The sequence below is a fragment of the Vespa mandarinia genome, chromosome 14 (genome assembly GCF_050613455.1).
Source record: "Vespa mandarinia isolate Hongniang chromosome 14, ASM5061345v1, whole genome shotgun sequence".
Taxonomy (NCBI): domain Eukaryota; kingdom Metazoa; phylum Arthropoda; class Insecta; order Hymenoptera; family Vespidae; genus Vespa; species Vespa mandarinia.
This window is the reverse complement of record NC_140823.1, coordinates 5066802-5080660: the sequence shown is the minus strand read 5'-3', so window position 1 is coordinate 5080660 and position 13859 is coordinate 5066802. Positions and strand designations below refer to the sequence as shown.

The following is a 13859-nucleotide window of genomic DNA, read 5'->3' as shown; positions in this document are numbered from 1 at the left end:
TTTTGTTCAATTTTCATTCTATCATTTTAATTTTCTTTTCCGTCTTTTCAACTTGATCGTAATACTTTATCACTGCATTTTCTCTCTTTCTCGTAGTCACGTTTATTTCTTCACTTTTGAGAAACGCGCGGCACTTTCACGGAGTACGAGCTCGCTTTCCGTAAAATATCACGCTTGTAACTTTGCCATACGGAAGGGACATGCTAATGTAACTCTGCTCCAGAAATCTGAGGCTTAGTTTGCCTTTGGTACTATAATACTCGAAACTTCGTGACGCTATTTAAACATGACACCTTGCTATTTGTCGCACGCCGTTAAATAAGAGAAAATAGATAAAACTTTATTGTCTTCTTCTCATTATCGTGATGAGATAACGTCCAAGTTAATTAGGAAACAAAAAAGAAAAATGTGATCGTTCTGGCGGAAGATGATAAATAACGTGGAGTAAGATATACGGGAGGAAGAACTTTCCCCTTCGTCATTGATCTCGCAAGTCGACGATGTGCTTGACCATAACCTCCAAGGGAAAATCGCTGGACGAAAGTTCGATAAAGCTATACGACGCGATAACCGAGAGAACGTCGCTCGAACGACTATGGAACGTTCGAGAAGAAGCGCCCTTTGAGAAAACACTGTATAAGTGTACTTAGAATGACCCTCGCGTGGCTCGCGATCACCTTCTTCGGTATATCACCTTCCTTCTTTATTCGCTCTTTCTCTCTCTCTCTCTATATATATATATATACATATATATATATACGAGCTTACGTACATAGAGACTTATCCAGGTGCATAGGACGTTGGCTGGTCACGAAGAAACGTACGCATTTGCTCTGCAAAAGTGCGCATATAAAATTTGCACGCGACGAGCATCGAATAAAAAGCAAAAGCGTGTAGCGCGAAAATACGTGTCATAAAATTCACATTAAAAAGAAAAAGAGAGAGTATAGGTTGAACGATAAAAGAAGAACTGCAAAGCAGGCGTGCGAGCGAGCGAACGAGCGAGGGAGAGAGAGAGAAAGAGAGAGTGGGCCAAATTGCCTTGCCACAAATTCCCTGCTAAAAAATGATTTTCCACGCTGGCGTGTCACGATCGAGGCCGATAAGAGAAAATGAGAGCAAATGAAAGGGATGAGAGAAAAGGAGAGAGAGAGAGAGAGAGAGAGAGAGAGAGATCAATAGATAGAAAAGGGAGAAAGAGGAATAACGTAAAAAGGAAGAACGTTCGTTTCCAGGCTCGTTTCGACCCTAATTACCTATTCCAGCGGGTTTTTGCGCGCGAATATGGAAATCAGGTGACATACTATAATATATAGGTATATCGTTTGAAGATCGCAAATGCGCGTGAGAACTTATAGGAAAAGCCAATCGGGAGAGCTTCTTGTAACGTTATAGTGAATCGATCGGCCGACGTTGTAACGAGATGTGCCACGCGCATGTTGCTCGAAATTACGTTAGAGAAATTGCGGCACATTCGTGTGTGCCGAGCCTCGATGCGGCATGCGTTCGGTCTACATACATACACCAAAGGTGCATACACATATACACTTAACTCTACCAATACCGTTAAATGTTTCCCTTTCCTATGATCTTCGAAGGCACTCACGATAAAATAGAATGCAAAATTGCGCACGTTCCTGTGTATACCATCCGTTCTCGAGTCATTAAACACGTTAGTATATTTATCGAATATGTGAAATGATATAAGCGTCTCCACAAAGTAAGAAATATATCATATTTATTATGTATATGCTTCTATTTTCGTCTACTGCTATTTTCGTTTCTAAAATAAAAGGTACTCGTAAAACGAAAATTGAGATTCATATCTAAGTTTGATTAACTCCATTAATAAGATAACGTCGCAGAGAGGTGGAAAGGAATTCCGAGCAAAGATTTGCCAATGAAAAATATGATGAACCAAATACGAGAGCCAGTTCCGTATCCTCAGAGCTAAAGGAAAATTAATCATCAAGATATCCGCGGACGGCCTATCGTGTGGAGAGAGAGAGAGAGAGAGAGAGAGAGAGAGAGAGAGAGAGAGAGAGAGAGAGAGAGAGAGAGAGTGGGAGAGGGGAAGTAAGAGAGGAAGGTAGACGGCTATCTAATTAGCCAGCGTTTCAAGTTCGCCGAGTTTTCTTCCAAATCAAAGAAACGGGGGATTAACCAACGCGTTTTCTGCTACTCTCTCGTTTCTTCGTCCGTTCCGTTCGTTCTTGTTCTTATTTCTCCTCCATCCTCTTGTTTTTTCTCGCTTCCTCGTTTTCATGAAATTTAATTACGTCAAAATAAGGTTGAACGAAGGTAATTAATTTTGGATTCCCTCCTATCCCGAGACCCTATTCCACCCCATAAAAGTTTGATCAGAAAGTTTTGGTAGCCGAGCGCTCGTCGTCGCGTTGCTTACCTCTTCTCTTTTTCTCTCTCCTTGGTTGCGCGTGCATCTGTCTGGATCCGGCCATTTCGAAAGTATCTTTTTAAGGTGCCGTAAAGACCGAAACGACGAATGAACTCGAAGATATGGAAGAGTGGATGCCGGCATCCCTTAATCTTTCCTCCTTCGTAAAAGTTTCTCTCCTCGCAAATCTTCCGCCTCGCACTTCGTCTCGGACCTCCTGGGAGACTTCCCGAAGGGAATACAGGAAACGAGCGTGTAAATCAGAAGACATTCGACTTTTTAAACAGATTACGTTCTTACCGCGGAAAGACGAAGGTATCTACCTCGGGCTTGGAAGACTTGCCGAGAAGACTCGTCGGAAAGAAAAAAAAAAGAAACAAGAGAGGCAAGTAGATGCAAATAGATAGAAAAGAAAAGGGAAAAACATTCGTGAACTCGTTTTCAACGCAAAGAACTATTCCCTGAAAGTTGAAACATTTACAAATGTTTCTATTCCAACGCGTAATTTTCTAACCAGGAAATTTAATTTTATCGTACTTGTGTCATAAACGCGAAACGGACGAACATTAAGGTTACGAAGGATGGACGCTTTACGATCGGATTAATCGTTATTCGCTCTGGAATATAACGATCCAAAGGGATATATTTAATCTCCCTCGATATACCGGCAAGATCGCTAAATTCGTCGAATGTCGACGATTCGATACTCACTTTCCCCCTATCGTCGCAGAAAGCTGTTACAAGTGGCTATCGCGAAATTAATTAAAAGCAATCGACTCCTTGCGACGCGGAAACTGTCGAAGGCAATATATATGTATCTACGTACATACGTAGATGCATATAGATCGTAGTTGGAACAAACGCGGTTTACGCTCGATCACCAACGAAGGAAGACTAATTAAAGCCGGGTGTGCTCGTTGTGCGATTAGTACCGTTCACCGAGTAATATATGACGATGAAAGGGAGGTAAAGGGAAGCGACGAAAACCAAGACAGCTCAGGTAGACCATGTCGAAAATTTCTTCAACGATGTAAGGTTACTCCAAGGATTTCTCAATTATCCGAATGGAATGTATGATGAGCTAGAGAAGGAGAAATGTTAAAAGGAAAACGACAGGAAAAGGGACCGAAGGAGAGACGAAGACGATGAACGTTGGAGAGGGAGCGAGAGAGAAGTGACAGGTCATCCGGTGGGACTTTAAGCTGAAGACGTCACCGGAGTTTAGCGAAACGGTTAAAGGAGCGACCTAACGAGAAGTCCCATTGTCCCAGCGGATAACTTTCCCCTCCATTAACCGGTCCACGCGATATGCTCCCCGATGTATCAGGAAATCCCGTAAGAACAAATTAGCCGAACTCTGACCTCCGTCACGAAACCGGCCAAAGACCCGGTAGAGAGGAGAGAGATGGGAAATGTGCTCTCTCTCTCCCTCTCTGCGCCTTTTTCTTTCTTATATACTTTGGACGGAACAAAGTTCGCGTAGAAACCGTGATGATTATTTGATAATCCTTCTTCTCATTGGCAGAACGAATACGTATCTATTTCTCTGAAAGTTCGTAGTAAAGTTGGTTGGTTCGTTCATTCGTTCGCTCATAGATTAATTAAAAATATTCCTTACCTCTCACCTCTTCGAAAGCGATTCCCCGCTTGTCTATAAATTACCTGTCTCATCGAATATGCTAGCCTCCCAACGTAATAATAACGCATTATCTTTCTTAAGCGCTAAATGCAATATACTTCATAGCGTATCACCTAACTTTATCGGGCTCGACGTAATCCATCCTTCCTTCTGATCTCTCAGCGTCGTTCTTCGGTACTTACGGGACGCAAAACTATCTCTCGTCTATCGCAGTTTCTTCGATCGATCGATATTACGTAATATTTATATCGGGAGATGGTCACTTTTCGACGAGTTTACTCGTCCCCATACATTGCGTCTACTTATTTTCTTTTTAATTTTAAATAACATGGATTTTCGCCCATCTAGCATGCGCTATATGTACATATATACATACATATGTGTGTATATGCATATATATATATATATGTATATATCCATCGTTAGATTACGACTTAAATTTAGGTCTATCAATATTGTTAGGCCTAACAATAAGTTGTGCGAAAATACAAATGTAGTCGATTCGATGCGTTAAATAAAACTGATATACCATATCCGAAATTGTTATCGTTTAAAAATCAATGTGGTAATGGTTGGAAACCGTATCGTTCGTTCAATGCGTCTCTGCATTTCATTCTGTAAAGAGAAGAAGAAAGAAAAATCGAAAGAGTAAACCCGACGCTTGGAGAATTCAAAGAAAAAAGAAAAAAAAAAAAAACCCTTTAGGCATCTTTCCGATTCCACATCAAGACGAGCGTGAAGAAGCGACGAGCGGAGCGAAGAAAAGAAGAAGGAAAAAGTTGGAAAGACCGGCCGAGAGATAAGATAAGGCAGTGAGAGTTTAGCGAGAAAAGCCGAAGGAAAAGGTACCGAGCGGAGAAACGTTTAACGCTTCTTTCCATTAACTCGTCGACGTCGCGTCGTACCGTGTCGCTGCAAAGTCGTCGTCGTCGTCTCCTTCTTCTTCTTTTTCTTCTTCTTCGTCCTCTCGTCTTCGTCACCAGACGTATCGCGGAATCCCCGAGGAAGGAATTAGGCAGAGGGCGCATTTGTAGACGTGGCGGGAGCTTAAAGGAGCACGAGAGCATCGGATAAGGTCGACCACCTGGCTCGTATTTCAACTTCACCTCCTCGTAGTCTAGCAACTATAGTACTACACGCGTCTGGGATCGTCCGTCGGCACGAAAATCCTGCATTTTCCAACGTAATCATCTTTCCCTTCGAGAATCGAAGAAAGGGCCGTTATATCTTCCGCAGAAATAAACGATCGAGGCGACCTCTTCGGGGAAGAGAAAAAGGGCCATGTCGAAAGCTCAGCAAAATTAATTTCAATGATGGTCGTCGAACGAGAATTTAAAGCCTTCGAGATAATTCTTTTACTTTTGTCCTTTCGAGAGGAAATCGAACATTATCGGGATGATCTCCTTTACTATCGATCGCAGAATTTTTATACTATCAATTATTATTCATTTTGATTCAACTTTATTCGATCGTCGAACACGTTGTTTCCGTCGTCGTCGATGAAAAAAAAAGAAAAAAAAGAAAAAAATAATCGATTCGTTGATCTAATCGTAGAAGCTTAAATGGCTTAGGGAATACCAAGAGGAGTCCTTCGGAGAAGAGCCTCGATGCGGAGTAATTCGAGCGAACATCGATTCCCTTGTCGCCGAGTTAAAAGCCGGATCGTGCGAAGCTCGTTCGATCCAACGATGGAATTTTTTGGGTTAAATCTGTCTTACACCTAGCCACCCACCCACGTTCTATCCAACGTCCTATCCAACGCCGATGCCAAACGGATACTGCCAGTCTCTGTAATACCATTTCCGATATTCTCTATCTAGTTTCTCCTCGCGTGAACTCCACAATTCATGTGTTTATATTGGGGCATTCTCACGCGCTCCACGGCTCGTTCTAAGCCGAATAGTTTTCTTTTTTTTTTTTTTTTTTTTTTTTCTTGCGGATTTGCATAATCATATAGTAACGATCTATTGAATTCTTCATAAACGAAAAATCGACGTCATTAAGTAATAACTACGTTGATGGCGTTATTATGAATTTGCAAAAATAAATGATAACCTTTCAAACGGGCTCAACCCAATTTCTTTGATATACAGAAGATATACAGATTAATAACATAATAGACTTTGTCGACAGGTACGTATCAATAAATAACCACGAAAGAAATTAAATAAAAATTGTCCAAATAAACAGAGAAATAGTAGAAAAGAGACAAAAGAGGTTGTCAATCGCATTCCTCTCTTTCACGTAGTTCTCATAACCAATCGAAGTCACACGGTAGATTCAGCTGCGGTCGTTACACGATATCAAAGGCTATCGGAAACGCGGCGAACGAGTGACGAGAGAGAGAGAGAAAAGGGATAGAAAAAGATAGGTAGGTTTTTTCCGACGTAGGCGTTAATCTTGTAATTGGGACAGAGACTCAATCACCGGACCGAGTTTTGGCTCTGGCGCTCTTTCATCGTTATCCGCATTCTAATATAGCTGTCGTCGTTTCCGAGAACGACTACGACGACGAGCCTTCTGGAATTGCAACGCTGATGTAACCCAAATCAGTCACTCCCGCAATCGTGCTTAGGCCGATATGTGTGTGCGAGCTCTATGAGACCGTAGCTACGAGAGGAACGAGGGAAACGAAGAGAAACGAAGAAGAGACGCTGCAAGTAGATAAGGAGGGGAAACTGTGCACGGGATAACGAGTGAAAGATGAAGCGAGAGAGAACAGAGACGGTGGTGTATACGATAGGAAGGCAGCGAAACGTTGCAGGGAGAAAACGTGCGAACACCTCGGGCGAAACATCACGTTCGACCTCACATCGAACCGGAAAATTGTACGGCGCGCGAAACAGACTCGGACCAATTTTTTTTTCCTTTTTTCTCTATCTCTCGGTCCCTCTCTTTTTTTTCCCTTTCTACCCTTTTCCTCCCACTTTCCACCCTTTCACTCTCTTTTCCCCTTTTTTATCCCACCACGTCCCGAATATATCCTACGCGTTTCATATACGGTTACCACTGCGAAACGAAAATATATGCGATCACGAGCCTCCTCTATGTTTGTTCGCTGCAAAAACAAAACGAAATTTTCGCGAGAACGTAGAAAAATTGCAATCGAGATTTCTGCAGCGCTTTGATCGGCAAAATTTTTATCGGTTTCTCTATTTCCGTTGTGTGTCCGATATATATCTATATACATATATGTATATATATATATATATATATATATACACAGATGACGTGTTGAAAAGACTATAAAAAAAAAAAAAAAAAAAAAAAAAAAAGAAAAAGAAAGAAACGAAATCTTACGAAACAAAAGACAGATAGACGTGTGAAGCAATAAGAACGTAACAGAGAGAATGGGTATAAAAAGGCAATTTCGAACGACAGCATCGAAATATTTCATTACAATATTAGATAGTTTTCCAATTCTCCCCAATTCTCCAAAGAAGAGTACATGTTCTAATATTATTGATCTCGTGAACGTTTAAAATAGATTCGTGCACTTTCAATAGGGTCTTTTCTTGTCATTGTCTTGTGTGGAAAGCAGTTCGAAAAATTCTATTCTTGTGATTCTTAATAAAATTCCAATTTCGTTTACCTTCCATCTTATGATTGTTTTTTTAGTACGGTTTTTACGATAAAAAAAAAGGATTTTTTTCGGATTTTGGCTAAACGGATCGACGAAAGAAAAACGATTACATGTACAGCATTAGTTCGAATTAAAACTTTTGATATTTCAGTAGATAGTCGAAAGAACAGAAAAGAAGTGAAGGAAATAGAAAAAGTGGACACACACGCGTGCACGAGTTTAATTCATAAGCCTGTAATCGTCCGAGTTCAGCTAACGAGTCTATTCTCTCGAGCAGTCTCTAAAGGTAAAACTTCCATTGAAATCTGAAATTATCGCCGTCGCGATGTCAACATTTTTGCCCGGTAAATCGAGATAATTAAACGCGAAAAGCACCTAACGGCGTAACGAGTCCATTAGAAATGGCATGCTATCGCAATAACAAGTTTTTCTTTCGCCCATTTTAAAAAATATTCGGTAATACCGATTGGACGGGTGAAAAATCTTGACGTCGATAAATATATAAAAATATGTGATTCTATACGACCTAGAAAAAAAAAGGAAGAATAATACGAGAAAAAGAAAGAGATAAAAAAGATTGAAAAAAATGAACGAGATAATTCAGACTGATAAATATATGGATAAATAACGTCTTATTGTTCGTTTGAAAAATAATAACGATTTCGTTGATCGTGCATGAACGATAACCGTATTAAGTTTTTACGATAATAAAAAATAGAGCTCGCGTGTATGCCAACGTGTCAAGTAATTAATACGATGATCGATCGAGTTCGTGTGTCGACCTGAACGAAGTAGCACGTTCTTCTCGCAAAACGTTATTTTCGTCCTAAGCTTTCTGCGAATTGGCCGCGTGCGTGAACGGATTATACGTGCCGCTGAAAGTAAAAGGATTCATTAATTGATCAACAAGAGGATGGTTAATTATAGTCAACCAGACGTATTCGCCCTTAAAAACTAAGTTGTATTTGGTAAATCAATTGGAAATCGATCGTTCGACAATTTCTATTAACTATAAATATTTCAAATTATTTCCTTCTTATGCGAAAGAAACTATACAAAATTGGACCTGTTATGAGTATTGCCGGGATATAAATGAAACACGTCAGCTATGATTAAATGAAAGACCGATTAATTGAAAGACAAATATGCCGAAACATCGATTATTACAAACAACGCCTGTGGGCTTTAATACCTCTAACGGGCAACGAGCCCGTAAGTTCATTGGGGAAGATTCATTATTTCGAAGGATCATATAATAAGCGAAAATCATTGTAATTATTATTTAATCATTACGGGCAATATGTAGTTTTATTCGTATTTCCCTTCATGTTGTTCATAGATTATATCCCGTCATTGCACTCTATTAAATGTATCTTACTCGTATTATTAGGGAATAACGATAAATATATTATAATATCGTTACATTGAGATATGAAATAATTTGAAAAATTATTTCTTTCGATCGACGTTCGATTTCTCGCACGTATCTAAGGCACCCTATTGAGATTAAATTTATCTTCCTCGAGCGTCGACGATCGTCAATGATCCTTTCGGAAACGATCGCTCTCTCGGCTCTTGGTATAGCTGCTAGGAGTGAACGAAAGATGACAGTTTTGCGATAGGATCCGACGTGCCGGAAAAAGACAACTTTACCTTCGAAACGGAACCTTCTCTACGAGACTCGTCATTCGTTTTTAACAGGCCGATCCCGTATGCATTGGACAGAACTATGATAAACTTTAAATCAACAACACAATTAATAAGACGATAACGAGGAGATAGAACTTTGATCAGAGAATCATTGTCGTTATTGAATGTACATTAATAGTTATATAATAATTATTATACTCTATAAATTATTTTTAATTTTATCATCCAATCGACTCTTTCGATTAACAAAGGCAACGAATAATTAACAATTTCCAGAGGGATTTTAATGAAACGTTCGTTTAAATCATAATCTCGAGTTAAGTTTTTTTCGAATCTTACAAGACGTCCGAATGATCGAGAGGAAGCAAAAGGCGAATAAAACGATTTAAACTTTGCCTGATATACCACTCGAACGTTCCTTCTCGTCGATTCGTCCGCACTTCGGTTAAACGAATCGACGTCGAGAAAGTACGTACGGTTCGCGTCATTAGCGCGTACACTAACTCCCATTAATTCTTTCATTCGGCAAAAAGGTGATCGATCGTTCTTCCCGTCCAGGATGGTAAAGAGAGCTAGGTACGTCAGAGAGAGAGAGAGAGAGAGAGAGAGAGCGAGAGAGAGAGAGAGAGAGGGGGGGGAGGGAGGGGGCAAATAGGTAGAAAACAAATCGCTCTGTCAGCCGGTGTACTACGCGTTCTTCTAGCGAATCGCAAAATTCATACTCGACGTAGAAACTAGAAAGTTTTCTTAATAACGAATTCCAACGTCTGTTAGGCTGTCTCCACTGTGTAAGTAGGTCGCTTCGCATACGATCCGCCTGTTTGTATCTCCTTTACGATTGCCATTGTGTTGCTTTCATCTCTGATCCTGTACTTTATTATTTTTGCTCGTTTCGATAAACGAAACCTCGTCGACGAAATTATAAACGAAGATCTCCCTTCTTTTTCTTTACCATTGAATGTAAAAGAAATTTTTTAAACAAATATCTACTATTTCAAACGTATTAACGATAGCTTTTCTAATGATTCATCGTTATTTTGTTATATCACCAAGATGAATCAGGAAAAGATATACATCGTGTAACTCGTGTATATGACACGTATGTATGTACATAGGTTCTCGCACTTGCGGAGAACAAGTACGAAACGTTGAAGCAGCCAAAGAAACGAGAGCCAAAGAAAAAAATAAAAAAAATAAAAAAGAAAGGTAACGATCAGAGAGAAGGCGAATATGTAAAGATGCGTTTCTATGCCATCTACGTTCGCGAAGCACGTATATACGTATATAGGTATGTAGATGCGTGCACGAGTATGTGCACGAAGCGAGAAAAAAAGAAGGAATGAAAGGAAAGCTCGTCGGATTGGCACTCGACTCCGGAAAATATAGTAAGCAACGCCACATGGCGCGTCTTGCTCTCTCCGGTAAAAAGTATACCAACGACGAAATCACTTTTTGCTGGTGAACTAAAGCGTCGAAGGGTTGAACGATCGCCACGGGGGACTCGAGTGCTTGGAATTCTTTTTCTCTATTTCTCTTTCCCCCTCCCCCTCCTCCTCCATCTTCTTTCTCTCTATATCTTTTTCTTCGTTTTCCCTTTTTCTTTCCTATCTACGATAAATCTACGCTCGTCCTTACGATCGCTTAACGCTCTCCTGTGATAATTCTGCTCTGACGCGATCGTTTCTATTTCGCGGGTTTCTCAAAATTTATTATACTATATATAAAAATATATATATATATATATACATAGATATGCATTCCAAGTCTCTGATATTTAGTCGACTCTTGTTTATTCGTGCGTCAATGACACTTTCTATCATATAAAAAAGTAATACAATTTTCAATGTTTAATTCTCGCTCAATCGAAGAGAACAGCACGTTTATATTATCTCACGGTTCGTTGATGACACGAAGGCTCGTACGCGCCAAGATTTAGCTGGTTTCACCGATGACACCGGTGACAGAAAAATAGTAAAACAGAGAGAGTCACCATCGAAAAACTATCAAATTTCGAGAGCATCGATAGACATTTACCAATGGTACGTCAAAAATTCATTTTCTACCTTTCAACTTGTCAATACACGTTTACCATATATTTCCCGATACTCGGAAAATAGAAAAGACTCCGTCTTTATATCTCATTGCAATCGTTATCAACAACATAAATGCGATTTGTCAACGCACGATCGTTTTTACGCGCTTTTAATTCTTTGAGCTAGCGCTCTACGTTTAATTCGTTCATTCGTTCGAAACTCAGACTTCCACTCGGTCGACGTAGCACACGTTATCCTATTCGCACAATGGGACTTTGATTATCCTACGTGAATTAGAGTGAACAAAAATTTTGCACCGTGGGCACTCCTACGTGCATCATCGATGTGACTATTTTTTCGGAGAGGCTCAATCCTCCCAAAGAAAACTATACGAGAATTTTAGCTCGTTGTCCATTCGCATCTTTTGAATCGAATTATTGGCTCGGATATTGGACGGAAGAAGTTATATTCGTGCTTCGTATTTTTATCATCTTCGCACAAATCGATAGTATTAATTGAGATACATGTCGATATAAATGAGACAATTAAGAAGACAATGAAGAAAGCATTACGTCATTAATAATAAATAGATATGATATTTTAATTTAACATGCCTCTATATATTAGGTACTCGTGAAATTTTTTAATCAAATTTTTCTTTCGCCGAGAGAGAGAGATCACTCGAGAAACGGAGAAGCATCGAAAGAATACCTGATCTTAGATCGGATCCGTGAAATTCGATAAGTCGCGAACAAACGTCAAAATTGTTCGACGAGCTCTCGTCAAAGAGATGAAAAGGAATTCTCTCTCGCACGACTTACCAGGAACAAGGTAGTAACTTTGTAGCTTCGCGAGTTCTCTGTATCTATCGTATATAGCAAACTATTCCGACTATTTGAAGCTATAGTTCGAGATACTTTCTTTGGGGAAAGCTATCTCTACAACGAATCAAAGTACTCGATAATTTCCCGCTTATCTCGTTTATACGTAAGACGTAAGAGAGAAGTAAACGTGGTCGAGAAGAAAGGAGGAAATTAGGATAGTAAATACCGAGTAAATCGTAATCGTACGTACCTTGATGAAATGCCGTTTTGCCGGTAGAGACGTGCCCAACGGCAGGATAAGCGGCAACGACGGCGTGTCCAATGCCATCGACGCCGAGGAATGTGACGATAGCCGCGAGCACAAGGATCATCTGGACTGTCCTGTCACCTCTTGCTTCCTCCTCGACGTTACGAGCACCAACAGAACGACAAGTTTGCCCACTCATTCCTGAGTTCACACTCGAGACACTCGAGAACGATTCACCGATCGACGAATTGGAGGGAGAAGAAGGATCGTACGATCGAAAAATTGAGATTCGCGCGGATATGGAAAAGAAAGGAAGAAGGAGGAAGGAGAGGGAGGGGAAGAAGGAGGAGGAGGAGGAGGAGGAGGAGGAAGAGGAGGAGGAGAGAGAGAGAGAAAGAAAGGAAGAAAGAGGAATTGGGAAGGAGACGACAGATTGAACGTTCTCTCTCTTACTTCCCCTCTTGCGTCCCGGATTAGCGCACCTGATGTCGCCTGGAGCGCCTTCTGCGTGCGTGGCACGTGCTCCGTGCAGCTCCCGGCCAAACGACTCCGCACATCTCCTTCGCCGCTTGTCTTCGACTACCTCCACGAGGAAGTACGCGGTTAACCTCACCGCGCTTGCCGCCTAAAGCTTCCCGCTTCTTTCGCTTTTGCTTTTTGCCTCAGGCGCCTCTATCCTTGCCTCTATCTTCTTTTATTCTCGGCGAGAGGCAATCGACGAGTTTACGGAAAGGAAGCGACCGATGACACGAGGCAACGTGATAACCACGCGAAACGCTAGACCGAAGCGAGTCAACTCTAACCCAAGGTCACGAGCACACGATTATCAAAAACACGCTATTCCTCTCTCTCTCTGTCTCTCTCTCTCTCTCTCTCTCTCTCTCTCTCTCTCTTTCTCTTGTTTGTACGAGAGAGAGAAAAATCGTCCGGTTTGGTTCTATCTCGCGCGAATAAATATACGAGAACGAGCAGAATAGTTCGTTATAGGTTTTAGATCTCGCAGGACGACGACGACAACGACGACGATGAGAGAGAAATTCTCGGCCTCCACCTCCTCCTCCTCTCCTCTCCTCTCCTCTCCGCCACCACCACCACCGCGCACCACCTCCTCCTTCTCTCGAGGCCGGTCCTGGTCCCTCTGTCCCGGGCCGTAGACTGCTGCCTGCCTGCTCTTCAAAAGCCTCGGAGTACTGAGTACGCTCGGCAATCCTCCACCTCCGACTCCTCGGAGCACCGCCACCACCACCACCACCACTACCGCCAACCGCCGTCGATCTCTCCTACTCCAGCTAGCCAGCCAGCCAGCCAGCCAGCCTACCTACCTACCTACCTACCTACCTACCTACCTACCTACCTACTACTACTACTACTATCATCATCCTCCTTCTCTCTACCTATGCGAGGACCACCCTCCGTTGCTCGACGCCGATAAACTCCGTACGGGTATCCCCTTCCTTCTCTCTCTCACTCTCTCTCTCTCTCCCCCCT

At 41.5% G+C, this 13859-nt stretch overlaps 1 protein-coding gene across 3 annotated transcripts in view; it reads right to left on the bottom strand.

Moving 5' to 3' along the window:
- Window positions 1-13532, bottom strand: part of LOC118440129 (lachesin) — a 50998-nt gene extending 37466 nt beyond the window's left edge. For 2 of the 3 annotated variants that reach the window (XM_035862719.2, XM_085661380.1), the window contains exon 1: window positions 12375-13532. In XM_035862719.2, the coding sequence (XP_035718612.1) occupies window positions 12375-12570 (196 nt within the window). In that variant the 5' untranslated portion in view covers window positions 12571-13532. The remainder of the gene's footprint in view (window positions 1-12374) is intronic. The other variant, XM_035862718.2, reaches the window with a different exon arrangement.
- Between the last annotated feature and the right edge of the window lie 327 nt (window positions 13533-13859).